Source organism: Alternaria novae-zelandiae, assembly GCF_023758075.1.
Source record: "Alternaria novae-zelandiae strain BMP 2774 chromosome Unknown scaffold_5, whole genome shotgun sequence".
Taxonomy (NCBI): Eukaryota; Fungi; Ascomycota; class Dothideomycetes; order Pleosporales; family Pleosporaceae; genus Alternaria; species Alternaria novae-zelandiae.
The window spans coordinates 403,433-431,033 of record NW_026056965.1 but is presented as its reverse complement, the minus strand read 5'-3'; the positions used below and the strand labels follow the sequence as shown (position 1 = coordinate 431,033).

The 27,601-nt window shown below is 54.1% G+C and overlaps 9 protein-coding genes across 9 annotated transcripts; 6 read left to right on the top strand and 3 right to left on the bottom strand.

The window, feature by feature from the left end:
• Positions 1 to 43: 43 nt before the first annotated feature.
• J4E88_003193 (uncharacterized protein) lies at positions 44 to 743 on the top strand (the record flags this gene model as incomplete). Its single annotated transcript, XM_049396846.1, has 2 exons — positions 44 to 116; positions 175 to 743. 2 exons carry the CDS (start codon positions 44 to 46, stop codon positions 741 to 743), a joined length of 642 nt encoding a protein of 213 aa, XP_049257188.1.
• A 2,028-nt stretch (positions 744 to 2,771) lies between these two features.
• On the bottom strand, positions 2,772 to 4,315 carry J4E88_003192 (uncharacterized protein; the record flags this gene model as incomplete). The annotated part of the gene is made up of 2 exons (XM_049396845.1): positions 2,772 to 4,094; positions 4,151 to 4,315. 2 exons carry the CDS (start codon positions 4,313 to 4,315, stop codon positions 2,772 to 2,774), a joined length of 1,488 nt encoding a protein of 495 aa, XP_049257187.1.
• Positions 4,316 to 9,984: 5,669 nt separating this feature from the next.
• On the bottom strand, positions 9,985 to 12,774 carry DBP10 (ATP-dependent RNA helicase dbp10; the record flags this gene model as incomplete). Its single annotated transcript, XM_049396844.1, has 3 exons — positions 9,985 to 11,519; positions 11,567 to 12,151; positions 12,207 to 12,774. The coding sequence occupies 3 exons, from the start codon at positions 12,772 to 12,774 to the stop codon at positions 9,985 to 9,987; spliced, it is 2,688 nt and encodes an 895-aa protein (XP_049257186.1).
• Positions 12,775 to 12,948: 174 nt separating this feature from the next.
• On the top strand, positions 12,949 to 13,967 carry J4E88_003190 (uncharacterized protein; the record flags this gene model as incomplete). Its single annotated transcript, XM_049396843.1, has 3 exons — positions 12,949 to 13,027; positions 13,080 to 13,312; positions 13,362 to 13,967. The coding sequence occupies 3 exons, from the start codon at positions 12,949 to 12,951 to the stop codon at positions 13,965 to 13,967; spliced, it is 918 nt and encodes a 305-aa protein (XP_049257185.1).
• Positions 13,968 to 15,029: 1,062 nt separating this feature from the next.
• On the top strand, positions 15,030 to 16,010 carry J4E88_003189 (uncharacterized protein; the record flags this gene model as incomplete). The annotated part of the gene is made up of 5 exons (XM_049396842.1): positions 15,030 to 15,070; positions 15,124 to 15,184; positions 15,243 to 15,628; positions 15,683 to 15,794; positions 15,846 to 16,010. 5 exons carry the CDS (start codon positions 15,030 to 15,032, stop codon positions 16,008 to 16,010), a joined length of 765 nt encoding a protein of 254 aa, XP_049257184.1.
• Positions 16,011 to 17,126: 1,116 nt separating this feature from the next.
• Positions 17,127 to 18,281, top strand: J4E88_003188 (uncharacterized protein; the record flags this gene model as incomplete). Its single annotated transcript, XM_049396841.1, has 1 exon — positions 17,127 to 18,281. The coding sequence occupies one exon, from the start codon at positions 17,127 to 17,129 to the stop codon at positions 18,279 to 18,281; it is 1,155 nt and encodes a 384-aa protein (XP_049257183.1).
• Positions 18,282 to 19,044: 763 nt separating this feature from the next.
• J4E88_003187 (uncharacterized protein) lies at positions 19,045 to 21,758 on the top strand (the record flags this gene model as incomplete). Its single annotated transcript, XM_049396840.1, has 3 exons — positions 19,045 to 19,471; positions 20,205 to 21,239; positions 21,292 to 21,758. 3 exons carry the CDS (start codon positions 19,045 to 19,047, stop codon positions 21,756 to 21,758), a joined length of 1,929 nt encoding a protein of 642 aa, XP_049257182.1.
• A 450-nt stretch (positions 21,759 to 22,208) lies between these two features.
• Positions 22,209 to 23,541, top strand: J4E88_003186 (uncharacterized protein; the record flags this gene model as incomplete). Its single annotated transcript, XM_049396839.1, has 4 exons — positions 22,209 to 22,213; positions 22,452 to 22,831; positions 22,939 to 23,233; positions 23,352 to 23,541. The coding sequence occupies 4 exons, from the start codon at positions 22,209 to 22,211 to the stop codon at positions 23,539 to 23,541; spliced, it is 870 nt and encodes a 289-aa protein (XP_049257181.1).
• Positions 23,542 to 24,630: 1,089 nt separating this feature from the next.
• Positions 24,631 to 26,297, bottom strand: J4E88_003185 (uncharacterized protein; the record flags this gene model as incomplete). The annotated part of the gene is made up of 5 exons (XM_049396838.1): positions 24,631 to 24,875; positions 24,955 to 25,186; positions 25,237 to 25,717; positions 25,770 to 25,879; positions 25,929 to 26,297. 5 exons carry the CDS (start codon positions 26,295 to 26,297, stop codon positions 24,631 to 24,633), a joined length of 1,437 nt encoding a protein of 478 aa, XP_049257180.1.
• Positions 26,298 to 27,601: the final 1,304 nt, after the last annotated feature.

Below are 27,601 nucleotides of genomic sequence, written 5' to 3'. Positions count from 1 at the left end.
CATCATCTACACTCAACTCCAAACAACGCGTCTACAACCCACCATGGCGGACGATGATATCGATGCCCAGCTCGCAGGTCTCGGCAAGGAGCTCGACAAGGACGCTGAGATAGACCGTAAGCAGAAACCTATGCTTATTGCTTATCATGGAGTGACGTAAACTAACGAATCCAGGCATCCGCAGCGTCTTCAGTCTCGACGCCTACGCCGTCCTCGGCCTGCAACCCGGTGTCCCCGAATCCGACATCAAGAAAGTCTACCGCGCCAAGTCCCTCCTCATCCATCCCGACAAGACCAAGAACGAGCTCGCCCCCGATGCCTTCGACCGCCTCAAGAAAGCCCAGACCGTCCTCCTCGACGAGAAGCTGCGCGCCGAGCTAGACGAGAACATTGCCGATGCGCGCATGCTGCTCATGCGAGAGAAGAAGCTCACAGCCGACGACGAGGAGACGCGTGGCGAGGAGTTTGCGAAGGAGTGGAGGCAGAAGGTCATCTGGGTCATTCGAGACAACGAGATGAGGAAGCAGAGGCAACAGAAGGCTGCCATGAGAGAAGAGGGACGTGCACAGAGGAAGGAAGACGAGGAGATCAAGGAGCGCAAGCGGAAGAGGGAGCAAGATGAAGCTTGGGAGAAGACCAGGGATACCCGCATCAACAGCTGGAGGGAGTTTGCACAGGGAAAGAAACCAGAGGCCGCGGATGGTACAAAGAAGAAGAAGAAGAAGGTCAAGGCTCTGGGATGAGCACCTCCAGTGTCTCCTCTGTATCCCACATACAAGAGTCGCTGTCCCAGAGGCGGTAGCGATCACAGATGTCCGGAATCCAGCGCTCCATCGCCTGCGCCTGGCTATCTCGAAGGTCAGCAGCCGGCACCCTTGAACCATACTTTCATAACCAAGATACCCATTTGTTCTTACCACTGCATACACAATAAACACCTTGCACTATTCACCTCCATCTCTGCACGTCATATTGAATGAGTCTCGCCCCCAACATCCTCATCTCGGCTGTCACCCTATCTCGCGTTCCGCCTCGCCTGGTAGGTTGGAATGCGCGAACAGCGTGTTCGTCGCCAGCATTAAGGTTTCGCCAAACTGCAGTAGCTGTTTCACATATCGAGGCTTATAGCACTACAAGCGCCACGGGCCGTAGATCTACATGCTCTGGACAACCTCATTTCACATTGCACTCTGATCGGGTACTTTGGACAGGGGAGAATGGGTGAAGGAAGGACTCAAAGATCCTTCATATTCTCTCATGCCTATTCCAAAACTGTATGATACAAACAAGAACCTCGTAATAGCCAGCAAATTCTGCGCTATCTATCTCCAAGTGTCCATCCAATCCTCTGCAACATTCGAGAAACCAAATGCGGGTATATCCTCCACCTGGCCTAGCAGCCAATACTTTCCCAACCGAAAAAACCCCCACTTCCCCCATAACTATAACTATCTTTAGAGCTTGTAGCCAAACTGCTTTCGCTCGTAAATGCGTGGTATGTACAGGTTCACATATATACTTCCGGACTTGTATCCGGGCCTCTCTTGTCGAAAGAGAGTGTGGTACCTCGGCGGTGGATGGTGATGAGGTGGACCAAGAATAGAAATGTAGCTTGAACCATACGTGACTGTTGTTGTCCTTGTAATCTCCCGTGGTGTTTGTCGTCGGTTCAGACATCCGACAGGTGGGTGGTATAGATATAGTGGTGGTCTGGCAGCTGAGACGTTGTTCTGTCTTCCGCTCCTTCTGGTCTTTCACGCGAATCCATGTCTTGCCCAAGGACCCAAATTGGCCCCCCACTCGCTACTCCGCCGCCCACCAGGAAACGACGAGTACTCCTGCCAACACCCACGGACCTCCAATCCGTGCGTAGACGCGTTTACTATACAAATGAGGCGGGGAAGCGACTCAGAACCCAGTCCCGGGTTGACGATGAAACACCAACGCGAGGGCACGGATCAACAGTGGTACAAGACGTGAACGCACCGTACGACGAGTACTTGGATAAGAACCGCAAAGACCCGCCCACAAAAGCAACGCATACGAAGAGAGAAGACAACAACACGCACAACAACGCTGTCAAGACCAAACCAGGTTTCCAAGCCACCCATCGCCGTAGCGAGGAACATGCAGCGTGAACAAGAACAGAGGCAGAAGCCAACCAAGGCCAAACGGTAACGTACGCACGTCAAGCAATGCTAATCGCGACAAAGACAAGAGCAGTGATATCAATAGAAAGAGCAGGACCATGACGCTGTCATATGCAAGAGATGACGAATGGGCAAAATCCCAAAATATGGCTTGTTACGACAAAACATCGCAGAAGAAAAACAACACGAGTGGGTAACCAACGCCCCAAAATGCAAGGACAGCAAACAACGACTACCGCAAGCAGATGCAACTCAAGAAGCGACAAGTAAGATATCGTGAGGAAAGAATTGTCGTATGAGATGAGATCCATGTCGTCGTCCCGTCCGTGTGCAACATGCGCCATTCCCGCCTCCGCTTCGCAAAGCGCCGAGTTTCAGTTTCAAGTCAGACAAGGGAACCCGACTGTCGGTACCCTCCGCACTTCTACCGCCAGCCACGAGCCACGGCCAGCCTGTTGGAAACACGCATGATCCCTTCTTTTCGCGCGAACCGCAATGACCCCGCTGCACGTCCCCAATTCCAATCTTCCTCACACCGGCCGACGCGTCTCAGGAACGTGAGCGCATTGCAACGTCAATCAATCGACCTCCTCCTGGCTTTGACGACTTGACTTGTCTGGTCTAGTCGAGCACCTCATGTATATTCAACCGCCGCCGCTTGCCCATGTCAGGCGACTCGGGCCTCCGCTGCTCGGCGCTACTCGACGGTGAGTCGTGCGTTCGCACACGCTCGCGTTCCGCAGCGCTTGTTTCGACGTGGAGCGGGGAACCAAGCGGCGCGGGCCCTGTTCGAATGGGCGGCAGGTGGAGGCCTTCGAGACGGGGAGGCCGGTTGAGCTCGCGGAGAGGTTCGGATGTTGCGGCTGGGGGGCGCGCTGGTTGTGCGTATGGCGAAGGGTATGCGCTGCTGGTGGGCTGCGGCGGGACTTGGTAGGTCGGGAAGTAGCCTGATTCTGGGCCTGCGGTGGGAGAGTAGCCGTACGAAGGGCTGCTCTTGTAAGAGCTTGGACTGAATGTGGGAAGGGACGTGCGGATGGAGGAGATGTTGATGAAGGGCGAGTTTGGTCCAGAGCTTGTTGTCGAAGTTCGACGCTCTTGATGCGGCGTGAATTGCGAGACTGCTGTCGGTGCGGACATGGCCTGAGAGGTGTGTCGCGATGTTGAGGGCGCTAACTGCTGCGTTAACAGAGTCGGTCCCGCGTGTCTTGGTGGTGAGCACACGACAAGCGTTACAAAGTACAGAGACGTCCTGGCAAGCCGGATTTGGACCGACAGCGACTGGTACTGTCCACTGGCCGGCAGACGAAAGCTGAGGTACATGGGCCGGTTCGTGTACCCCTGGGTGACATGGTCAATGTCCTGATCTTGGACCGACTCCATCACAGCGCGCATGGGATCTTGTCCGACCGGGGTGATGGGCGCCATGTACGTCGGCTCACGTTCGTCGCGCTCATCGCGCAAGTCGTTTCGCAACTTCTGCATGCTCTCATTCTGTCGCGCTTCCAGAAGCTCGCCAAGATGCTTGCCCCTGATGTCTCCGAGGAACGATACGAGGTCCGCGAAAGCCTGGTTTGCTTTTTGTATCACCAGGTCCAAATTTAGGTAAACGACAGGCAGCTTTTGGTACGCCAAATTCGGTCCCACACCGTAGGGAGGTGCCTGCACTCCGCTGTAGTCACCCACGCTGTTGGGCGCGTCCCGGGGCGCAGACGCAGCGGAATGGAGCTCCTTCTGGTGCGCAGTACTCTCCAGACTTCGTTGAGGTTCGAAGGGTCGATATTGCTGAGATACTGGGTAAGGCGCTTGATGAGCGTGAGGTTCGGAGGTAGGTGGCGCTCCTACGAGCTGGCTAGGTGGTCTTCCGTCGTCTGATCTAGTGAACTCTCTGTCGTCTCTCAATCGTGGCCTTCCTCTCTTTTTGTGCTGCACATCTTTGCATGTGTCCTGTTTGATGCGTTAGATCACTCGCCAGAGTTTGACTTCGCGCCGCAAAGACTAACCTGCTTTCCAGAAGCGACGCAACGGCCACATGGGCGTTGGACGTCGCAGCTGAGATGTGCCTTCTTGCAGTTAACACAAGCTGACGCAACGTGCGCTTTTGTGCGTCTGGCTGGCTTCGTCGGTCTTGACGGTGGTGGTGCAATCATCGCGCCTTGCTGCACCATCGGGCCTCCGTGCTGGACTCCAGCATAAGGGGGCAGGCCGGCGTTTTGATAGCCATATCCGTAGCTATGCGGAATGGCATGAGGGTAAGATTGGTGCTCGTGAGCACGTCCGGGTTGGAAATGGAGCGCTTGACCCCTGTGCTGGGGTTCTCCAGGGTAAAGTGGCCGCTGTAGGGGAAGAGCATGCGCTCCCGACGTAGACCGCGGATCGTACAGCGATGGTAGAGTCGGCGGTTGAGTCAGGCTGTCCTGTCTCTGAGATGATCCCGGCGGAGGGTAAGAGAGGCGCGCAGATTCAAGCTGTGCTGTTCGACGAGACGGGGAATGAGATTCTGACATGGGCGGAGACGGGTAGCCCTGGTGCTCAGACCTGTTAGGACTGAACTTCGACCGGAACTTGGCAAGGCCGTCTTCAGGTTCTGAAGGCCGCCCGAATGGCGTGGTAAGGAGTGAGGTCGGACCAGGTAGCACCAGGCTCTGCATAGTTTGACCACCGCGCGCTCAAACGCCGCGTAAGCAGCAAGAGCACAAAGATTAGAGGTAACGCTGGAGCGGACAAGTGGGCTGTCTCGCACGATGCCCTTGGATCTGCGAAGTAAGAGTGCACGGTAGGGAGATGTTGGTGTGGCAGTATGATGAGGCCTGCATGGCGTCCCAGGTAAGCTAGTGCACAAGCGAGGAGAAGATCAAGACAATGACCAGAGGCATGGCATTCCCTTATGGTTGGACAGTCGCCGAATCGATAAATGCTCATGTCCAAACAAGTTTCAATACAGGGTGGCGGCATTGTGGGCCATGAAGAGTTTGAAGGAAGACACGGCCTGAGAGGCAAAAGAGAGTGCATGGAAATACCTTTTGATAGTGGGCGAATGGGGTCGACAACAGCGATGTGTCTGGTTAACTCGGCGTCAGAATGGAGACGGTGTCGGGCCAGTGTCGGCCTTGTGTCGACGGCAGCGGCAGGCAATGGGGCGGCGAGAAAGAGAAGCGGCGAGGTGGTGGTGTTGTATGGGGTGGGACCAATGAGGGAGTGGGATGGCGACTCGTCGTGGACCAGAACAGAAGTCGACTCGGCGGACATTCCCCAGTAATAACCACAATCGGTTATGGAGATTCTACTCACAGATCTTTGCTACATCCCTGTCAAGTCGTGCAGGCGGGCCATCCAGGAGAAGGGGGCCACGATGAGTTCCGGGCAACGGGAGCAGGGAAGGGTGCGTCTCGGGGACTGCTACATGCTTCCCTCGTTCGGCTGATGGTTCTTCGACATTTCTGCTAGGCCGGTTTCCCAGTCGGTCGATGCACCCGCGGAATCACATATGCACGGCCGCCAGCTGTCTGCGTGCATGGGCGGTGCGGGTTGGGGAGCCTTGTCAGAGGCCGCTCAACCCCCTGTCTTCCGCACCGTCCTCGAACCGGGGTGTGCTAACGAGATATGGTCGCGCTTCTGCGCGCTATGCACCATTGTTTTGCAGCCGCCCAGGCAAACTTTCAATTGAAGCATAGCATAAGTCGGCGCCCTTAATCCTCGGCGTGCGCTTATGTGCGACCCAGTAATTGCCTTTTTGGCTGCGTCCGGCAGCCACGGCGCCCACGAGAGGAGAATTGACGGCCAGCTAGAGGCCCTACAGCAAGGCAGTTATATTCACCCACGCGAGCCCTGCCACTGGCCGCCGTGAGGTGAGCAGGCCGACAGGTGTGGCTCCCACTGACAGGCCCGCGGTTGTGGTGCACTATCAAGACGCTTGTCACTGTCAGTCGCGCTTCCGGACCCTTCAGACCAACCACTTGCATTGATCGCCTCGCAGGCCTTTTCGCACCGACCGACGGTCGCAGCGGAACATCTCGCCTCGTAGCGGCTACGCTGCATGGACTGCCGGGGAAAGCTTGCTCAGGGTCTTGCTGTCGCGAGCTGCAAAAGCACCACTGCGCGCTGATGACGCACTCCGCTGGCGCAAACTCTATCGCGACTAACAAAAAATTGGACACACATCCGATGCCACGATCGACACTCGGATATGGCTGACAGGGCCGCGCCTGTGTGTGGAGTTTCCCGTCGATGCATTGGAAGCAGTCGCTCTTTTCCCGAAAAGCAACTCGTCATAATCCCCTTGAACAATCGACGCTGTGGGGTGTCCTGCTTCGTCATGCGACACGCTACGTCTAGTGGCATGGCGCTGGCGCTGTAAGCTTGTATGGCGCGGGTGATGGATCTGGCAGATGCAATGTGCTCTGGTTCAGAACGTGCAAGCGACGGTAAGCTGCATCCGTGGCACCTGGTCCCCGTAGTAGCTGCTGGATAGTCTTCTGTACAGTCTCTGGAGCATGTCGAGGTCGGGATGTGGCGCACACGCTTGGTACCTTCTTCTGCATGCCCAGCGCCGTGTGCAGGACAGGTCAAACAACGGACTCGGTGCATTTGAGACGATCCCCTCGACCTGCAGAACATGGCCGGGCGGTCCAGTGTTCCAGCCGCCCGAGGTGGTGTGCCTCGCCGTGGCGTCGAGTGCTGGGAGCAAAGCGTACACATAGTGCCCATGGTCAGACTAAGCCAGTGGTATATCATGCATCCGTTATAGGCGTGGGCCGTGTCGCATTGGGATAGCACACGCAAAATACTCCGGTGGGTATATCGATCGCACGCTGGCGCTGTTGACGATCTGCCCGTAAACTGCCCGAGCGACGACGGCATGACCACCGATATTGCTCGTCTTATTGGAGTGTGCGCAGCATTGACGATGCGGGGCCGAAGCTCACAAAGTAATCGCAGCCAGCCAAGCATGTCATGACAAGTCGACGATGCTGGCAAGATGAGGCCTTCCATGCTGCTGCCGCCAGGTGTGTGAGCAACGGCACCAGCGTTAGTGTGCCGACTGCCCCATGACGGCTACCCAACCGCTCTTTCACATGTAGAAGGTGGAACGGCGACTGCGGCAGGGCAAACTTGTGATGCTGCACCACGGACGAAGGCCATATTCACCGGTGATGCTTGACCCCAACGCGGAATAGCGGTAAGCTGAGCCGACTGCCGTGAAGATCGATGCCGCGTCTAGGGCAGAGGTGGGTGTGTATACCTCTGCACTAGCTGGGAATAGCGCATCCTGCCACCAGCATTGTATACTCGTCCTCCCTAACCCTCATCATCTCAATTTGTAATTGTCTAATCACTTCAATACTTGCGATCTGCAGCCACAAGGCATTGCACATGTCCCGTCACCTGGGAAGTGCAGGGACGCAACGTGCTCGCCAGTGAACCTTGTCCGCACATGTTCACTCTGCTCTCTGCGGCCTGAACCGAGATCACGACGCAGGGGGCATGACTCGAGGCCGGGTCCTGCATGAGCGTTTCTTCTTCCTCCGTCGGGGCAGGTCATCCGGATCGTACAATGACTAGCCACTACGGCCGAGCAAAAGAGAAATTTCCATCCTGTACAAAAGTGTCGGATCCGCCCAGCTTTTCGAGTGGGTCGTGATTGGCCCCCAGCGCGGAAAATATAAATCCAACCGACAAGGCAACGCGAGAAGCCCAGGACTAGACCTTGCATTTAGCCTCGTCGAGGATTGCTGAGGTCCAAAAATAATCACAGATAGCGGATATTTCGACGTTAACAGCAGGTCTTATATCGCCTGCAGATTGCTCTCATCTCTCTTTACGGTTCCCCGAGGCTACGGCATGCGCATAACGGCCTGTCCAGGGTCTCGGGATTACTGTCCTTTCCCGGCGGGCCCTGCCGTTTCGTTGATTCAGGCGCAGGTCTCTGTTGAGCTCCGTTTGATGCCAACCCTGATGCGATCATCTGCAAACTGATGGAGCCGTGTCATGGTGCTACAATGCCAGCATCTCGAGTTTGCATCGCAGTGTCTAGAGCTGATAAGCCACGAGTCAGCCGCTTGGCCAGGACCCGAATATCACGACAGGCCTGCGGGCGGGATCTACGAACCGGTGCTCAGGACACGTTGTGCCAAAAGTAGTCGGCTACCAGGGACCCTCGCTGGCCTCTCCGTTTCCCCTGTGGTCCTTGCATGCTTGCCCGTCGCTGGTCCCATTGTCGATTTGCGACTGGGTGCGGGCCGGGCAGCTCCCTGGCTGGTCTCAGTGCCCAACAGGTGTCCAACTAAGACGTGTTATTGCCGATATGCTCCTCGGAGCCTCTCTGACACATGCATTCTTCCATGCGGCTCACGCCTGGCTTCAAGGCACCCTGCAGCATCTCGTGACACAAGGCAAGCGAGCCCTGCAGGATTATTCGCTCACCCCTCGACGACCTTGGGTAGTCTCATCAGGCCCGCAACGGAGCGAGAAATTTCCGTCCGGTAAAGTGCTCTATCAATACCCAAGAGCCGTTTACCGAGATACGAAATGTGACTATGTGCGCCTACATCTACCCGACTGGCGATAGCCTAGACTGCGCCTCTCCGACGACAGCCACGCCGCAGCCGTTGGTGCGCAAATGGCTCGTTCAGGCGGATGATTTTCATCGAAACCCACAAAGAGTTTCGCAGCGAGATTGGCCCTTCCGATTTGGGCTCTTGCGAATATCAAAAAGCCGTTGACGTGAAACAAAGTTTCTTATGCTGTGCCCTGCGCACCGCGGCACGGAGACCGAGCCCACGGGTGCAGTAGCAGAGAGGGCTGCCCTCAACACGCCACGCATCCCACCATCGCATGGCAAAACGCGCTCCTGTGCGACGATGCAGAAAAGAAAAAAAAAACACAGTGGCGGCTTCTGGAAGGTCGTCGGGTAAGCCGCAGATGGCTGCGTGCAGAAGGATTATTGAAGTCTGGCGGCGTTGGCACTAAACAGGGGCTGGTGTGCACCCTTACAGTGCACTCGTCCCGGCTCGCAGAAATCTCCTCGAGGAATGACGTGCCTGCCCACAATATGCCATGGGTACCCGAAGAGGCCCCTATCCCTGCTTCGGACCTTAATCACAATGGCGTGAGATTGGGAGGCGCTTCACCCAATACGCGGACTTATACGCGGTCGCCTGTCAGTGTCAACACTACCCGACGTCAATAGACGCCGGCAACTCTATCCTAGTCGACAACGTGTGCATAGTTTGGACTACAGCGTGACTTGCAGCTTGTCAGTCCCAATCCGACCACACTGGTGGCAGCTACCGCGCCAGCAAATAAACCTTGGAGCAAACCGATACATGCTCGATACAAAAAGGGACTGCGTCGCACCGAAAGAAATCGTGTCTAAACTTTTCAATCTCGTCGACCACGACGATGCGCACAAAAAGCCACTATCGAGTCAATACGCGCGCTGTCCGAGGATGGCAGGATGTTCGCCCATTGCCATGTCGCAGGGCCCCGATAAACTTTCGCCAATCCGCCCGCACCTTTGTGGCACAGCAAAGCAATGCCAACATGGAGCGTTACACAGAACCGTCGGGGACGCGGGCTCTGAAGAAGCAAACATGGCCTGACCATGCGGGTCATAACGGCCTTTCTTCGCACAAATATCGAGATCTGGCCAATTGCTAAAAATCTAACGCTTTTTCTTTTAGTCGCCACATCGTACAGCTGTCAAATCGGATTGTTTTCACCTCGGTCCGCGCACAATAATCGAGGGCCCACGGGTATTAGTTCACTGACACGTGCCTGAAGAAAATCTTATAGCCGATTCATGTCGTCGGGTATTGATTCAATGCATTTGTTGAACTCAAAACTTCCGCTTCTTGGAGGGACGAGCATTCTTTGCTCGGCGATTTTCCTGCACCTTGCGGTTCTTGCGCACAGCGTCCACGTCTCTGAGTTCGCTCTTGGCGCCTCCATCCTTCCATGCACCGATGCGCTTCTCCTTCGCTTCAGCCACCCTCTTCTTCTGGACGTGATAATCATCGCGGTACCGATCAGCCTGCTTCGGAGCCTTCTCGGCCTTGTGCTTGTAGCGCGGGGCGTTATTGAAGGATCCAGCAGACCGGTTGGGAGCTTCAATTTCGCCCACTCGAGGCATCTTGACCTTGTTCGCCTTGCGCCAGTCGTCGAAGCGACCGCTGCGGAAACTGGCTGCAATCTTTTGCCCACTTTCTCCTCGAATCATCTTGGCTCCCTTGGAGCCATCCTCGTCGTTGGTGCGGTTTACGTACTTCTTCGACTTTTTGTCCCAACGCATCTTCGACTTGGCCGCATCTGCGAAGCCCTGAATCTCATCGTTCACAAGTGACATTTCTGCCGCCCTTGCTGCTGACACGAAGTTGGTGTTGCCGGCATCTCCTCCGCTCACTCCATAGGCCTTCTCCTCTGCCATGTTCTCCTTAGGAGTATATGACATGAAGAAGTCATCATTCTTCCAGCTGTCCTGTTTTGACTTCTTGGAGGATGGTTGCGAGACAGACACCTCGAGCCCATCAGAGTCTGAGTCGTATACGCCATCGGCGACTTCAACCTCGTCTTCTTCATCCTCTGATGCTTCTTCACCGTTTGACTGTCTTGCAGGTGCTTGAAGTGGGTCCATATCGTCCGCAGCTCGTTTGTTGGCTGCTTGCTTGGCTTTTTGTCGTCCGACTTGTTCACGCCTCTTGCGCATAATTTCGGCTGTGTCACTCTGGGTACCTCGTTTGCCGATCTCGAATACGGTCTCCGCGGGCCTGAATGATTGAATTCGTGCAAGCATATCCTCCTTCGCTTTCTGAGCACTATGCGCGTCATCGCTGAAGAGCATATGCGTCTCTGCAAAGTTGGGAGATGCAACCAACTCCTTAGCTCGTCCCACACTTTGTGCACTTGCCTGGTTGCGTGTTCGTTGATATTGGCGCTCACCCTTTTCGGCTACGCTTAAGAGAAGCGCTAGGTCTTCGTCATCGGCGAGCTGTTTGTTCACAATCTCGACAGACGATTCCAGTTGCCATGGTGCCAAGCTACCGACGACAAAGTCTTCTGCATAGTTTGGCTCTTCGTGTGACCTCCCGACTAGGAGTCGTTTACCGAGGAAAAGCTGTAGATCTATGAGGTAGGGTAGGTCGACATGTCTGCACAGACTATACGCCCATCCTTTCCTTCCAGCTCGAGCCGTTCGTCCGACTCTGTGTACGAAGATCTTGGGCTGCGAAGGAAAGTCGTAGTTAATGACGTGGTTGATATGGGGCATATCCACACCACGAGCAGCCACATCGGTGACAACGAGAATGCGAGTCAAGCCAGTGCGGAAGTCCTGGATCTGCTCCTTGCGCGCTGTTTGGTCAAGGTTGCCGTACACTTGTGAAGTTAGCAAGAGCATCACATAAGAAGACACGATTACGTACCGTAAGACACGGCGTATCCCGCGTTGCGAAGAAGGTTCGCGAGATACTCCACTCTGTGCTTTGTTGCAGCGAAGATGATGGTGGACTCAGCGATCGGGACGTCCTTGACAAATCCGTCGCTGCGCTTCCGCTTCTTGCTGTTGGCAGCTTTCTCCGCATCTGCCTTGGCCTTCTTTGATGCGTCGGTCTCGCCTACCGGCACCTTGATGACATTGTCGAGGAGGTGAAGCAGCGCGCCATCACGGTCACCCGACTTGATTGTGAAGTAGGCACTTTTGAGATCTGGAGAGATCTTGCTCTCAGCATCGAGACGAATGAGCTTTGGCTCTTGTAGACCTGCTCTCGCGAACTCTACGAGGGATTTGGGGAGTGTCGCACTGAACAGCAGTGTTTGTCTCGAAGTGGGTAGGGCATGCAGAATCTCAGCTAGTTGCGCCGCGAAACCCATCTCGAAAAGGCGATCGGCTTCGTCGAACACGATGTACTTTACGGAGGACAGATCGAGGCCCATCTCGACCTTCAGATGCAGGAAGCGGCCAGGGGTAGCGATGATGATGTCGGGGTTGGTGGTCATGGAGCTGAATTCTGCGAACATGTTAGTCTCGTTTCTCTTAGAATTGACCTGCCCGTGTACACGTACGCTCTTCGAGGCTGTCACCTCCAACAAGCAGAATAGTCCTCAAATCTGTGCCGCGACCCAGCTCCTTCACAACCTTCAGCGTCTGCAGTGCCAGTTCTCGGGAGGGCGACATGATGATTCCTCGAGCGCCTACTTTGGCAGAATGCGCCTTGAGTTTCTGGATCATGGGGATGACGAAGGCGGCCGTCTTTCCGGAACCCGTCCTAGCCATACCCACGACATCTTGTCCATCGAGCATGAGCGGAACGGCCTTGCGCTGGATCGGAGTGGGAATCTTGAATCCCTTCTGCGTAATGGCCTTGAGAAGCGCCGCGTTCAGCCCCATGGCCTGGAAACCTCCACCTTTCTTAATTGACTTTCCGACATTCGAGGCTTTGCGATTCGAGGCAGCCTGTTTCGCGGCGATGAAGGCTTCGTCGTCGGATCCGTCATCGTGCCCGACGTCCAGATCTACGCCCAGATCTGCGTTCAAATCCGCCTCTTGCTGAACATCATCACCGCCAGCGAGGGCATCGAATATGTCGAACTCGGTTTCGGAGAGCGCCGGCGAGCTCGCGCGGGGAGCCATGACAGGTAGACGGTTGGTAGGGGTCGGAGGCGACGTGATGCACTTTGCCTACCTGACGTCTGAAAGTCGCGCCTCCAGTCTGGCTGTTGGAAAATTTCGGGCACGGGCCTCTCGAAATCTTGGCGGCAGGGATGAGCATGGCGCATCTAGTCGCTAGCTTCCACGTGCCCCGCGATGAGGCAGGCGCGTCCGACGCGTTTTGCCCTCACCGAACTTCTGCCATCGCGTCACCCAACCCACACCCACGAGATGAGTATGCGATCCCCTTCTGATCGGTCTTGAACCCTTTATTCTAACCTCTCTAGACAACTACGGCGGCTACGAAACCTCGTACAGCACCACCTCTTACGGCGCTGGCGGTGGTGCTGGCGGAGGCGGCTTCATACCGGGAGAGGGTGGTAGTACACAGAGCCCTGGCGGTCGACAAGACCGTGCCCAAGATACCCTGCGACCCGTCACCATCAAGCAGATACTTGATGCTCAACTCGAAGTCGGCAGCAATGACGCCTTCAAAATCGACGGCACTGTAATTACTCAGGTATGCACGAATCCCATGGTCCATTTGGCTATACTAACCCCTTCTCAAGCTCACATTCGTCGGTCAAATACGCAATATATCCAACCAGACTACAAACACAACGTATAGGCTCGACGATGGCACTGGCAGCGTAGAGGTCAAGCAGTGGGTCGATTCCGATGCTGCAGAGCAGAGCAACCCTACCAAAGCGAAACTCGTCGAAGGCGCCTACTGCCGAGCATGGGGCAAGCTGAAGAGCTTCAACGACCGAAGATCCGTCGGAGCGACCGTAATCCGTCCAGTCGAAGACATGAACGAAGTCTCCTATCACCTGCTTGAAGCGACCGCGGTACATCTATACTTCACGCGTGGGCCCCCTGGCAGTGCGCAGGGTGGTGCTGCTACGAATGGCGCTGGAGGACAGCAACAAGCGGGAGATGGCGGTAGCTACGGCGGCGGATATGATCTTGCCGGTTACACTGCGTCAGCGAAGAGGGTGTTCAACCATCTTAAGACCACTCCTCAGTCCAACGAGGGTCTTAACCAGCACGAGATCGCGGCGCAACTTGGTATGGATACAACCGACGTTGCAAAGGCTGGTGATGATCTATTGTCGGGTGGTCTGATTTACACCACTGTTGACGACCAGACCTGGGCCATCCTCGAGGCTGATTAAGCATGATGTTTGCAGGCGCGGGGCTAAGTGTATGGGCGAATAAGTAGGGGAATAACCAAATATGCTGGTAAAACACTAGCACAGGCGTAACGATTCATCACGATATTTCACATACTGCATTGAAAGCATCCGCAAGATACAATCTATCAAACACGATTTACTTCTCTGCATTCGTAGAGAGAAACAATATGCACGTCGCAACGATCGCACTTGATACCACGGTGAACACGACCTGCGTCTTCCAACCTGTCTGCACGAGCGCCCGCCGCGTACTGTACCGCGAGACCGTGTTGATGTAATTCGACAACCCAGACAACATGCACGCTATCGAAAGAAGCCAGAAGACGATTCCTAGTGGCAACGCGAAACGCTTTTCTGTACAGACTTGTGAGCATGATGTGACGAGATTTTGCTATTGACTTACCAAGTGGAGTGGGCTCCGACTTGAGATGGAACGACATGACGATGGCAACAGACACGATGGCCATGTATACACTAAGCTTCAGCCACGACAGGAAAGCTGTGATATCTGTTAGCTACGCAATCTTCTTGTACTTTCGGCAGATCCTGGCGTACTTCGTTCATTCGCAGCATGATCCCTTGCATCCGAAGACACGTTATCGAACAGTAACACACCCATCCATGGCCTCTCTCTGAAGGCTACTCGATCGTAGTCATTATTTCTGAAGCGCACGTTAGGACTTGAACTAGAATCACGTAGACTAGGTTGCACGCACTGTTTAACTAAGATGGGCTGGCCTCCAAATATCTTGTAGAACGGTCGGTACGGCTCGGCTAGTATGGACTCATCGGCATCGTCCATACGCGAGGCATCTCGGAAATCCATATTTATCGGGTAATCTGTAGGACCACTTGGGGTTGCGATGAAAACGCGCTATGGCTAGTGGTATGGGGATGCTTGGTCGGCAGACGAATGAGTGTGCTTGTGTGAGACGCCGCACGGACCCCTGCCGATGAGGTCACTACTGCATTTGGACATCTCCAGGGTTTGTGAGAGTTGATACCATCAACACAATCAACGTTTATCGCATTTCAGCAAAAATGGGTAACGAGAAAGAGCTAGTTCTTTTTGGTGGTGATAAGTAAGTGTTTGGGTAATGCACTGTCGCTTTGAAGCTAATGCATGCGCGTGCAGAGGTTGGAAAGCTTCGGATTGGACGGACAGTGATGACCGTGTGAGAGGAGGAGCGTCTCAGGTAAAGCCCATCTCTCAAAATGAATGAAATAATTTGATAACTAATGTACGATTACTAGTCCTACCTTACCATCAATGGCTCCTCGGCGCGTTTCCACGGCAATCTCGACATCACCGCTCTGGGCGGCGCCGGCTTTGCCAGCCAGCGCACTACCGGCGAGGATCGCACCTGGGACCTATCTACCTACGATGGCATTTATCTCGATCTAGGGAAGCATGACGGCAAGAAGTACACACTAACGCTCAAAGACGAGATTCTGCCGCTTATGGCAGATGGACGGGAGCAATCAACTATCAGCTGGGAATACGACTTTGAATCGCAAAGCGAGCTTGGGTTGTTCGTGCCATGGCGTGCAATGAAGCCTACGTATCGCGGGAAAGAGAAGAACGATGCAAAGCCATTGGATTTGAAGAACGTCAAGCGGTTTAGCATCATGATGAGAAGGTAACATTGTTCACCCCACGCAATCACGGTTTCACAGCAATTGACGATCAGTAGTTTCTTCGGTACCCAAGAAGGCGACTTCTCGCTCACCCTCAACTCGATCAAGGCTGTTGCGCAACCAGACGATGTCGAGAAAGGGATTGTGGGCGGAGAGAAGGGCACAGGAGTAAGACTTTAACTACACTACAGTGCTGGTTGGTAGCTAACGCTACGGCAGGGACAGGAGCCTTGGTCGTGGAAGAACTCCAATCTTGTTGGTCTAGCGGTCATTCTGGGCTCGACATGGGCGATCTCTTGGGGATATTGCTGGTGGAAAGGATATGATATGGGCATTATGAGGTTTGGACGGTGGTGGTCTGTCGTGAAGAAGGATACGTTATAGGTGGGGAGTACGCAAGTCGTCACGCGAAGCGTGAGCTCCAGGCATGGCGTTGGATTGGGGACAAAATCGACTCCGTTGATCTTACATATCAGTTCCTACACAATTTTGTCCAAGACGAAAATCTGTATGTATACCTAGTCAGAGTTGGGAATCGTGGCCCGGAAGATTCTATGTGTGAGGAGCAACTGAGCGCCGCCTGCGGTGGGTGCAAGACCGTCCCGTCCTATACGCAACAAGCTCTCATATCGATGCGTTCAAGTGGTCGGAAATTTTCGTACAGCGATTTGCATCCTTCTTCCTTGTCGGTAATTTATAGAGCGCTATGGCCAGTGGAGGTACTCGAAGAAACGCTTGGCGGTATGTTTGTGAGACTAAGCTTGAGTAATCATCAGCGCATTTGCATACGCAACGAAGGTATCCCAGAGAATTGGGCCTCTCCTACCCTGGACGAGAGGTTAGAGAGTGGGCGTTTATTGGCGCAGAGACAAGAAGTGCGCAAGAAACGTCCCGCGGACTTAGGATGCTTGACTCCGCTAGTGCAGGGAGACCCACTTCAGTGTGGACCATTCAGCCTGTTCAGGGTGAGCTCCTTCCCAGATCAAAGTCGCCTCCACGCCGCAAAGGAGAAGCGTTCCTCCAACGTCGCTGCAAGGTTGGACAAGCACTGATGTTCATGTCACTCGAGATATTCCGATCCCTCACCTGCACCTCGTCCTCCAGCTTACGGTTGCTGACTATCTTGGCCCCATCGCCACTACATCTCCAATCACCAATTTCTCCGCTGCCAAGCGAGGGACCATGGCCAGACCTTCCCAATTTCGTCGATGATGGGCAAACGTCCGCTCGCGGAAATTCTCAACCAGGCGCTCAGGACCGCAAGGTGGAGAGACCGGGGCGCTTTGAGGCTGCATGAACATGGATTTAGATTGCATCAACTGCAGTAGTGGCAGCCTTGAGGAGAAGATGTTCAATGTCCACAGACGCCGCGCAGTGGCTATAAAGAGCGACGGGCGAACGGTGTCAGATAAAGTATCCGCAGGTGTTCCCGTTCGTCTACTCAGGGTCCTCGATTTGTTTCCGATATTCCTAGCTTGTCGATAATACCGTTTCGCAACCATGCATCTTACGGCTCTTACCCTGGCTTTGGCTACCACCGCCGTCGCGGCGAAGAACTCCACCCAGCCGTACTCGACATGGATGGCTACTTCCTTCTTGTCCAAAGGCCAGAAGGTCGACAACCACTACGTCTCCTCCGTCATTCGTGAAGGTATCCAGAAAGCCGCTGTGACGCAAAACGACACTGCTCTGCTTGAGTATGCCTCCGAGGCGGTCTCGTCCGTTGTCACATCGAACGGTACCATCAAGGGCTGGAACGCCACTTACTACACTTTGGACGACATCCGGTTTGGCAACAACATCCTCTACTTTTGGAACTCGGAAGGACGCAAGGACGAGAAATACGTTGTTGCGGCCAAGGGTCTCCGAGAGCAGCTGAACCGATGGCCGCGCACCCCCACCGGTGGCTTCTGGCACAGGGCCCCGACTTATGAGAATCAGATGTGGTTAGACGGCATCTACATGGCTGATACCTTCTACGCGACCTACACATCGTACTTCGAGCCCAACAACATCACAGCCTGGAACGACATCGAGCTGCAATTCGATCTGATCGAGGAGCACTGCCGAAATGAGACAACCAACCTTCTATACCACGGCTACAGCGAGGACAAATCGACTGTGTGGGCTGACCCAGAGACCGGTGCCTCCCCATACGTCTGGGACCGTGCTCTAGGATGGTACTTCGTTGCGCTTGTTGAGGTTCTAGAGGTCTTCCCCAAGACACACAAGGGCTACTCCAAGCTCGTCGACTACTTCGTCACGCTCGCTTCTGGTATCAACGACGTGCAAGACACCAGCGGCGGATGGTGGCTGCTCATGGACCCGGAGCTTGCTGGAAGGGAAGGCAACTACATCGAGTCGAGCGCCACCGCCATGTTCACCTACGCGTACATGAAGGGTGTCAGGCTCGGTTTGTTGGAGAAGAAGTACCAGGAGACTGCGTCCAAGGCGTGGGATCTGATGTTGGACGAGTTCATCCAGTACGAGAAGAACGGCACCATCAGCTTCACCGGCACGGTTACTGTGGGAAGTTTGAAGGGCGATGCGTCGTACGAGTACTACACCGGTGTTGAGACGCTGACCAACGACGGTAAGGGTGCTGGTGCGTTCATGTACGCTGCCACCGAGATGGAGTTGGCTGGACTCGAGTAAAAGAGGGTATTTAAACTTCGTTGTATATATTATAGGCATCACAATTGACTCCAAGAGCAAGTTTTTACATGAAGTCGACATAAACTTTGGTTCAGTAAGCACGATCATGGATGCAGCATGTTTCTCGCCGTGACCTCGGAACCATACGCGACGCTATCCTCATCAAGCCAAAGCGCGCGGCATCTCCCAAATCCCCAAATCCAGCAAGCAACACCAACTACACGATGCGAAAGTACAACCTCGACTTTTACCAAAGGCTCTTATACAAACATGTCTTCCAAGCAAGAAAACGGCCCACGCCGTGATTGCACCTCGGCACGCAGCTGCCGAAAGGTCCGTCACGACTCCAAAAATAACCTGTCGAACGCGGGTCCCCTGAGCAACCAAGTGGAGCCATGAGCCACCGCCCCGAGCAACGCGCCACTGCCTCATGTCAACAGCTGGGCCTTGGAACCAGAACAGGGCAGAGCCATGGCCTCATGGATCTTGCTGGAAGCATCGTGTGACGTGCGCTAGGCCGTTGGCACTGGCTCTGCGGATATTTCTTGACCGTTTAATCGTCCCTGTTTGCTAGATCACTAACAAATCTCCGACTACTTACCTGTACATTCCAGTGAACAAGAGAACGGTGGTACTCGCTGTCAGACTACTACAATACCTACGACTGTACCCAATGTAAGTCCTTGAACATCCTTTATGCATCACCTTCCTAACCACCACTCCAGTAATCCAGCCTTCAAACCTCACCTCCACCTCACCCAAAATGTCCCTCATATCCTCCGCCGCCTCTCCAAGCGCAACAAGCACCTCGTGCACCACAGCCGACTTCTCCGTCTTCCCGACCCAAGACATATTCTGCGGCGTAGGCAGCACAACGGGCGTCGCGTCCAACACGTCCTCCGCACTCAAACAATGCTGCAAGGACGCACCGGTCGAGGAATTCAACGGCTCATGCGGATACTACTGTCTCAGCTACGAACAGACGGTTGCTGATCTGAGGACTTGCTTCATGGACAACGGTGTCAACCCGAGGGATATTCTCTGCTCGGGGAACAATACTGCGAGCGCGACGGGCACGCCTAGTGGTGGTGCGAGTCGCACGGGTAGTAGTGGTCCGGATGCTACGGGCGAGGATGGGAAGCCGGATACGGGGGCTGCGGTGCATGTGGGTGTGTCGAAGACTGCGGTGGGTATGCTGGGCATGCTTGTCATGTCGGCGTTCGCTGGGGCGCTATTGTAGGGTGCTATTGTGGTTATGAAGGATGTCTACGATGTGGTTGCTACTTTACCTTTCTCGTTTAAGCATAATACCAGATACTTTCTTACTTTCCACATCCCAAGTCTCCTGATTGCATCTTCTCGAAAATTGTTGCAGAAGCGTGGCTTACTCACCATTACAGGCTGTTTTCGTTGTGCCTCCTGCTTACACGAATGACCGCCAATCACCGCTTCGGAGAGACGAGTTTCGCGTACAATGGTTGGCATACGCATGCCTTGGCGGTTGTGCATTATTTATCGATCGATGTCTCCGTATACGGTCTCATCATGCGATTGGACTTCACACAACAGGTCATGGGTGTCTATTGCCTACCGACACAGTGGTAATGCAACTTACCCCGCCAGACGTGTAACCAGAGCCTGCATGTAGAAGAGAGCGATCATACGTCTAGTGAAGAAACAAAGGGTATATATGGCGAGGTTCGATGCCATTTCAGTCTGCCTTGTTGGTGGGACAACAACGTGCTCAACCCACATCTGAACCATGGGTACTTTAGCTGCAATAAGCATCACCATCTCAGTCATAGGACTCTACTACATCCTCAGAATAGGACGTCGAGAAGCCCATCTACCACCCGGTACCTCCCTCCCCATCCCCGATCCCATCCTATTCCATCATACCCCAAAGTTAACCCACCCATCTAGGCCCACGTCCCCTCCCCCTCCTCGGCAACGTCCTCGCCATACCCACAAAAAACGCCCAATTCCAATTCACAAAATGGGCCTCCCAATACGGCGACATCTACAGCCTCAAGCTCTTCCACACCACCACCATCGTCCTCAGCTCCCGGCGCCTCGTCCGCGAGCTCATCGACAAAAGGGGAACGACATACAGCAGCCGTCCACCCTTCGTCTTTGCAACAAAGTATATCGCGCGCGATCCCGCGAATATGCCTCTAGTCGTCTTCATGCCGTCGGGCGAGAAACTGAGGTTATGCCGCAAGTTACTGGCGCAGTGTTTCAACGAGGCGAAAGTAGAGAAAGAGTACATCGGACTTGTGGACGCGGAGGCTAGCCAGATGCTGTGTGATTTTGTGAAAGAGCCCGAGGAGTTCATGGGGCATACACTGAGGTTCGCGAATAGCACTATCAAGAGTCTAGTTTACGGAACAAGAACGAGACATGCGGAGCAGCTGGAGGAGTACAAGGCTTGGTTTGACAAGTACGTTGCGTTGCTTGAGGTTGGTGCAACACCGCCTGTGGATCTGCTACCGTGGTTGATACATGTGCCGCAGAGTATATGGACTGGACGCTGGAAGAATTGGAAGGACAAGAGTGAGGAGACCAGCAAGGCTGTTAATGCTGCGTTTACGCAGATGGCGAAGCCGGTGTTGGAGAGGAGGAAACGGGGTGTGCGTGCGCCGACTGTATATGACTATGTGCTGGATGAGGGCGAGAAGGGGATCGATCTTACGAGAAGAGATTTGGATGTGTTTGCTGGGTCGCTAATTGATGCCGGAAGCGATACGACGGCGTCTGCTATACGAGTTTTCATTCAGGCGATGGCTAGGTATCCGGATGTTCAGGAACGAGCACACAGACATGTTGATGAGGTGGTGGGAAGCATGCGGTCCCCCGGGTGGAGCGATGTCGCGAGGTTACCGTATGTCGTACAGATTGTCAAGGAGGTCATGCGTTGGAGACCTCTTGCGGCCTTGATCATGCGCTCTACTACTGCTGGTATCCTTCACTCCGCTCGGATTATAAACCAACCGTGGCTAATGTGAAGCAGATGACACGATTGACGGCTACTTCATCCCGAAGGGCACGACTGTTCTCATGAACGTCTGGGCCTTGAACCATGGCCCATGTGATGTCGACACTTGTGAATCCCCAATGTCGGTTTTCAATCCTGATCGCTACGAAACGCGTACGCACACTTCAGCTCAGTACGCAGCATCTCCCGACATTGCCTCACGAGATCACTTCACTTTCGGTGCTGGTCGTCGTATTTGTCCTGGCATGCATCTTGCTGAGCGCAGTCTCTTCATTGCTGTTGCAAAATTACTTTGGGCCTTCGAGTTCAAGGAGAAGTCTGGGAAGCCTATTGATATCGATCCTGACACTGGGTTTATGGATGGTATTGTGAGGACGCCGAAGGATTTTGAATGCGAGATACGGGTGAGAGAGGGACGCGAGGGAGTGCTTGAAAGGGAATTTGCGGAGGCGAGAGATGTGTTGGTGAAGTATGAGTTGTGAGAGAGTTGTGATTTGACGTCGTGTGGCCCGAGAACCTTGGAAGCCTGGAGATAATGTCGTTAGCCCTACAGCACCTAGGATGCTAGATTCATGTCGCATTCACCAGAACAACCACTAAAGGCAATGCCCAGCTAGAAGGTCACATTATCTCATAGAATGTTTACTTGTCAAGAAATAGTAGTATGCGTTGACAAACCTGAGCAACGCGATACGAATTGCACCCCATGTTGGCTTACGTGAGACAGCCACGATATCACAGCCAAGTTGCATCGTGACATCCAGCGCCAACATGCTCTTGATTTCTACTTGTCGAGGCTCTTATCCAACCCATTCAACGGTATATCACGGCGCCTGAAGTTCTCGACCTGCATGAGACTGCCCAATCAAGCCTTGAGCCCACCACACTTGCCGTGCATAAGAGTGTGCATCGTCACCGCCGTCCAGCACAAGATGTCGTGCTGCAACACACCGCATGGCGCCTGCCCATACATATCCAGGCATTTGAAGGCGCAAATGCTGTCGAGCATCCCACCACACTTCACAGCTTCCCGTGCGTGAATAGGCGCCGAACGTCAACAGACATACCTATCGCTAAGGTCATCACATCATCATTTCGCACGTTTCGAATCAACAGCTATACCTCTAGACAGAAGCCGCCACGATAACGTCGTCTCGGCATCTTCCCGAGTCTAGCACTCGCGCCCATCCCTATCGTCTTCCCTGTCGCACTCTCCATCGCGGACGATCATCATCGCCCGACGATACCATGCCTGAGGACCCGCGCACATCCTCAGGTGAAGAGAAGAAACAGTCTGGGCCCCCCTATAGTATCAAGGGGCAGCTCTTTGCTATTTCCGGGGCTGGGTCAGGCATCGGACGTGCGACGGCTACACTGCTGGTTGCAAGCGGAGCAAAGGTCGCGCTGGGAGACAAGAATGAAGAAGCAGTGTCGCAGATTGCGAGGGAGCTTGGGGCGAGTGCGATATGGGCGAAGGTGGACGTTACAGTTAGGGAAGAGGTAGAGCATTGGCTGGCGCATGCGCCGACGAGGTTTGGATTGAAGCAAATCGACGGTATGTCAACGTCCTGTCTTCAAGGCATGAATGTGCCTGGCGAAGTCGACATCTGCAGGAGTGCTTTGACTGACATGAGCATCATGCAGGCGCAGTAAACCTCGCAGGAATTTCAGGTCGACTCGAAACTGCGGCGAAGTTCGACGCCGCGGACTACGAGGCCGTCTTCGCAGTCAACGTCCGAGGCACGTTCAATTGTATGTCAGCCGAGCTGCGCAACATGCGTGTGGCAAGTTCAGGTGTGCCAGGCGGGTCGATCGTGAACGCTGCGTCGATAACAGGGCTTGTCGGCAAGCAAAACTGCTCCGTCTATTGCGCCTCGAAGCATGCCGTCGTTGGGCTCACAAAAGCTGCTGCAAGGGAGCAGGAGCACACTGGAATTCGCATCAACGCCATCGCACCGTAAGTTCTTCTTTCCACCACTCAAAGGAACTCTCTCCGTGTTCTCCTAGGTCGTTCTTTCGCGCGCGCAATGGTGCCACTGGAGGAGAGCCGGTCGCTGACGTTGACGCTACTTTAGAGGCTTTGTCAACACACCCCTCATGGACGCCCTCGATACAGAACTTGGCTTCCAACTCCCGAACAACGCCGTGCTCGGCCGACGCGCCGACCCTATTGAGATAGCGAAAATCATCCAATTCCTGCTAAGCAGCGACGCGAGCTACGTTACTGGCTCTGTGTGGCAGGTCGATGGCGGCATGCTGTGTTGAGTTGAGATAAGGGAAAAGAAAGACGTGCAGACGCGAATTGGTGTTGCAGAAGCGAGAGTGGGTACGAGAAGAGGTCGCTATACACGCTCTGGGGTTAGTTTGGGTTTCTGCGATGGGTGTGGAGTATTCCCACTTTGGGAAGACGACGATGGTGGAAGCGAGGCAAGCTTATGCTTACTTGCCGAGATGTCATACAACTGTCTTTTTCAGCCTTACAAAAAGCAATGTGATCTCCGTCGTTGAGCTGGGTACACATGCCGCAGACCCGTACCAGAGTTGATAGAGTCGACGTTAATGCGAGTCCCGCACGCATGTACTATTCTGGGAAAGGGTACCTAGGTAGTTGCAATTCGTTTTCCTCAGATACACGAGAGGCGTTGTGGAGTTGGAATTATCAGCACTGAATTGCTTTTTGGTTACTATCGATAAAGCCGCGCCGACACTTTCGATGATGGCATGATCAGACAATGCACGTTCGGTTGCGGACTGTTGTTAGACAAGCGGTAGTGCTCTACTTACGCGTCAAGTGCCGCTGCATACCCCTTCTAACAGGGCAGCGATCTGCACCCCAGCCGTGCTGCTTGCGAATCCGCGGCTCGGAAGGTATTGCGCCAACCTTAGAGTTTGTAGATCTCGTTTTCGTGGCAGGTACGGCTAGAAGTAAAAAAGCAAGAAAGCAATGAGTCGATCTCGGAGGGACTGCCTAGTGTCTCGCTGAGTTTCCCTGGCTGGGCAAAGTGCTACTTTCTTGCTTCTTGTCGCCTGAGTGAGGTTGGGGAAGAGGGAGGGTTGGAGCAAAGTTAGACTAGTATCAATGCCGCGGACCCGAACCAAAAGTCGAGCGAAGGCGTTGACCCGGCCCAGAGATCGTGAGCCAAAGTCCATACCACCCCCATACGTGCGGGATGCACCGACCTCGAACCAGTGCTCAATGTGGTTTTCTAATCATCAAATGCCATGACATCGAAATAACGGCATGGGCAGAAAATAGTAGTCTCGAACACAGTGTTAAATGACTCGTGGTATTTCATTTCACAAGCGCGAAACTCTAAATCAACAAGATAGTTCCCCTGCCAATCACAGGCGCCATCATCTCCCCATGGACCTGAAAACCTTCTCCCGACGAGGATCAGTGGGCAAGGCTTGAATGACGACAGAGTCGAGCTCGCGATTCGATCCGTTCGAGCCAATGCGATCATGGTACTTCCACTCCGACTCCGTGCTTCGGATGGAGAGCGCATCCGGGGACTTTTGTCTCCTGTCGTTTCCCCGCACGCGATCGGCAAGGTTCTGGGATGCGGAGATAAACCAGGGGAGTCTGCCGGCGGGTTTGACTGGGTTCCTGAGTTAGCGGCTGGTATTTGATGATGGGAAAGTGCGGCGAGATGGGATGCGCGATGTGATGAAACTTACTAGTCCAGTATTCACGATTATCTTCGTCTTCGGGAACGATGTATCCGCCGGATATAAGCTTTGTCAAATAGATCATGCCGTTGAGTGCCGTGTACACCATCAAGCCCGCAATAAGACCGTAGGCTGCGCTGTATCCGAATGGGATGAACATTACGGTTACGAAGGCTGGGACGGCGTCGCCGATGTATCGCCAGTTGATGGAGGAGATTTGTCGCATCATCAGGCAACCGACCTATATTTACGTTAACGCTAGCAATATGGAGGTGGTGCCAGGTGACTTACGAGAACCAAAGTACTTCCAGTAGCCCATGGTGGGATCGAAGCGAAGATAGGTGCGAAGAACATCGAGATGAGGAAGCAGACGCCACAGGTCATGGCAGTCAGTCCTGTTTTCCCGCCCTCTGCAATTCCTGCTCCACTCTCGATGAAGGCAGTGACGGGTGAGCAGCCGAGAAGTGCACCCATGGAGATGCAGAATGCGTCTGTGCAATAGGCTATCGTTGATCGCGGAAAGTCTCCGGTCTCTGCGTCCACCACTCCAGAGAAACGGGCCATGGAATAGAGCGTAGCTGTGCAGTCGATAATGTCAACATATAGGAAAGTGAAAAGAGCGAGTGCGAAATGGCCAGGTGCGGCGTTGACGTTCCAGTCTAGGGCGTTCAACGTGCGGTTGATGGGATGGAAGTCCACGACCTTCTTGAAGAACTCGAAGCGGTTATCGCCGACCTCGGTGTAGGGAAAGAAAGTGACTGAAGTGCCTCGTCTGTATGCATGTTAGTCTTCTGAGCTTGACTGAGATGATGAAGAAAGCTTACGGCCATGAGATGATTGACACGAGCAAAATAGCTAGAATCATGGCGCTCTTGACCTTGTATGTCATCAAGTAGGCTGTCAAGATACCACCACCAAGGATGCCTAGCCACATCTGCGAGACATGTTAGCGATGTTTGTTGAGCCGGCATCATATGACCTACAGTAGGTGAAGTCATCTTGTGACTTGTGCATGAGCCAAACTCATCCTTGTATTGATCAGGACACCCCGCGATATCAAGTGGGGTGCTCTTTGAGCCCGCAATGGCACCAATGCCCGCGTTGTTGCTCAGTCCGACTTCTGCAAGAAAGAGGCCTATACCACATGCCGCGGCGATCTTGAGCGATACTGGTATGATCTTGACGAGCCATTGTCGCATGCCAATTAGTGACAGGAAGATGAATATGAAGCCCTCTGCAAAGACGGCAGTGAGCGCGAGGTTGTAGGAAATGAGGCCTTGGCCATGGAAGCCGACGATCTGGTAGGCGAAGTATGCGTTGAGGCCCATACCCGGTGCAAGGCACACGGGCATGTTGGTGAAGAACCCAAAGAGGAAAGAGCTGAACCCGGCTACGGCCGCTGTAGCGGTGATGAGGTTGCGGTTCAAATCTGAGCTTGGATCAGCTGAAGTTGTTGAGAGTATGGACGTTCCCTACCCTGCTTGCAAATGAGGTATTCCGTGTTCGTTAAGCACAGAGGGTCTGTGGCATCATTGCACACGCAATTACCGCCTGTATCAGCGAGGATAGTAGCCTAGGCTCGTTAGTATATTGCGAGACATAATCCTTGGAGAGCTTTACATTGACCGCGATGATGTATGCCATTGTGAAGAAGGACGTAAGTCCTGCCCGCACTTCGGTGGTGAACTTCGTATGCAGGATCTCATCTTTCTGCGAAGACAGTCAGTCATGTTCGAGATATTACTACGACTGCCGAACATACATGCCCACAACCGGAGAGACGGAATATCCTGCCGAAAGTCGACCGGCCGACATAGACGTTGAACGAGTGGATTGAGGAACGTATGGACTCCATGTTGCAACAGACGTGAAGTTGGCCGCCAGTTGGGGGTTTCAATCTCCAGTATAAGAGATGCAGTGATCGGCAGCAGATAGCCCTGCGTTGACTATATTTGTGTCACGCACGTCCGGTATAAGCAAACATGAACGATTCGGAACGAAAAGGTATATGGTATTGATCAATCGCCAATGCGATTGCTTAAGGTGGGGCCATAAGCAAAGGGCCTTCCAGAAATGCAATGAAAAGTATCGACGACAGGGCGAGCTGGCTAGACATCAGTCACACTCGAGGCGAAGTGATATCAGCCGTAAGGGATGGCGGGAACGACGAGGGTAGGCATGCGGCGCGGCAGGGAAAAAAGCACGATCTAAGAAGCTTTTGGACGGAGTGACGGCATGACAACCTAAGACGGCCGCCGCAAGCGTAGTACAAGTGAATTGAACGGCGGCAGGAGCGTTGTCATGCAGCTGAAGCGGAGACTCGTGCAGCGTGCTGGAGTGTGGCAGTCTAGGCTCGTACTCTCGTGGCTTGACGGAAGCGAGTCAGGGGCCGGGGAGCCTAGCTAACGCTAGTCAGGCACGCCCGATGTCGATCAGGCTGCATCATGACTGGCCAAAGGGATGATGTCTGGTGCCCCTCCCGCATCTGCAGCAAAATGACGGGGCGACTAAAAGCCTTAGTAGAACCTTGTGCCTCTCCCTTGCCGATTGCTTCTGACAACACAGACAGCAACTAAGAGCAGATCACTTACAGTTCACGCCGCCCTGGCGGTTCAGCGGCCTTGCAGCTGATTTTGTCCATGGCACCGGTGTCCGT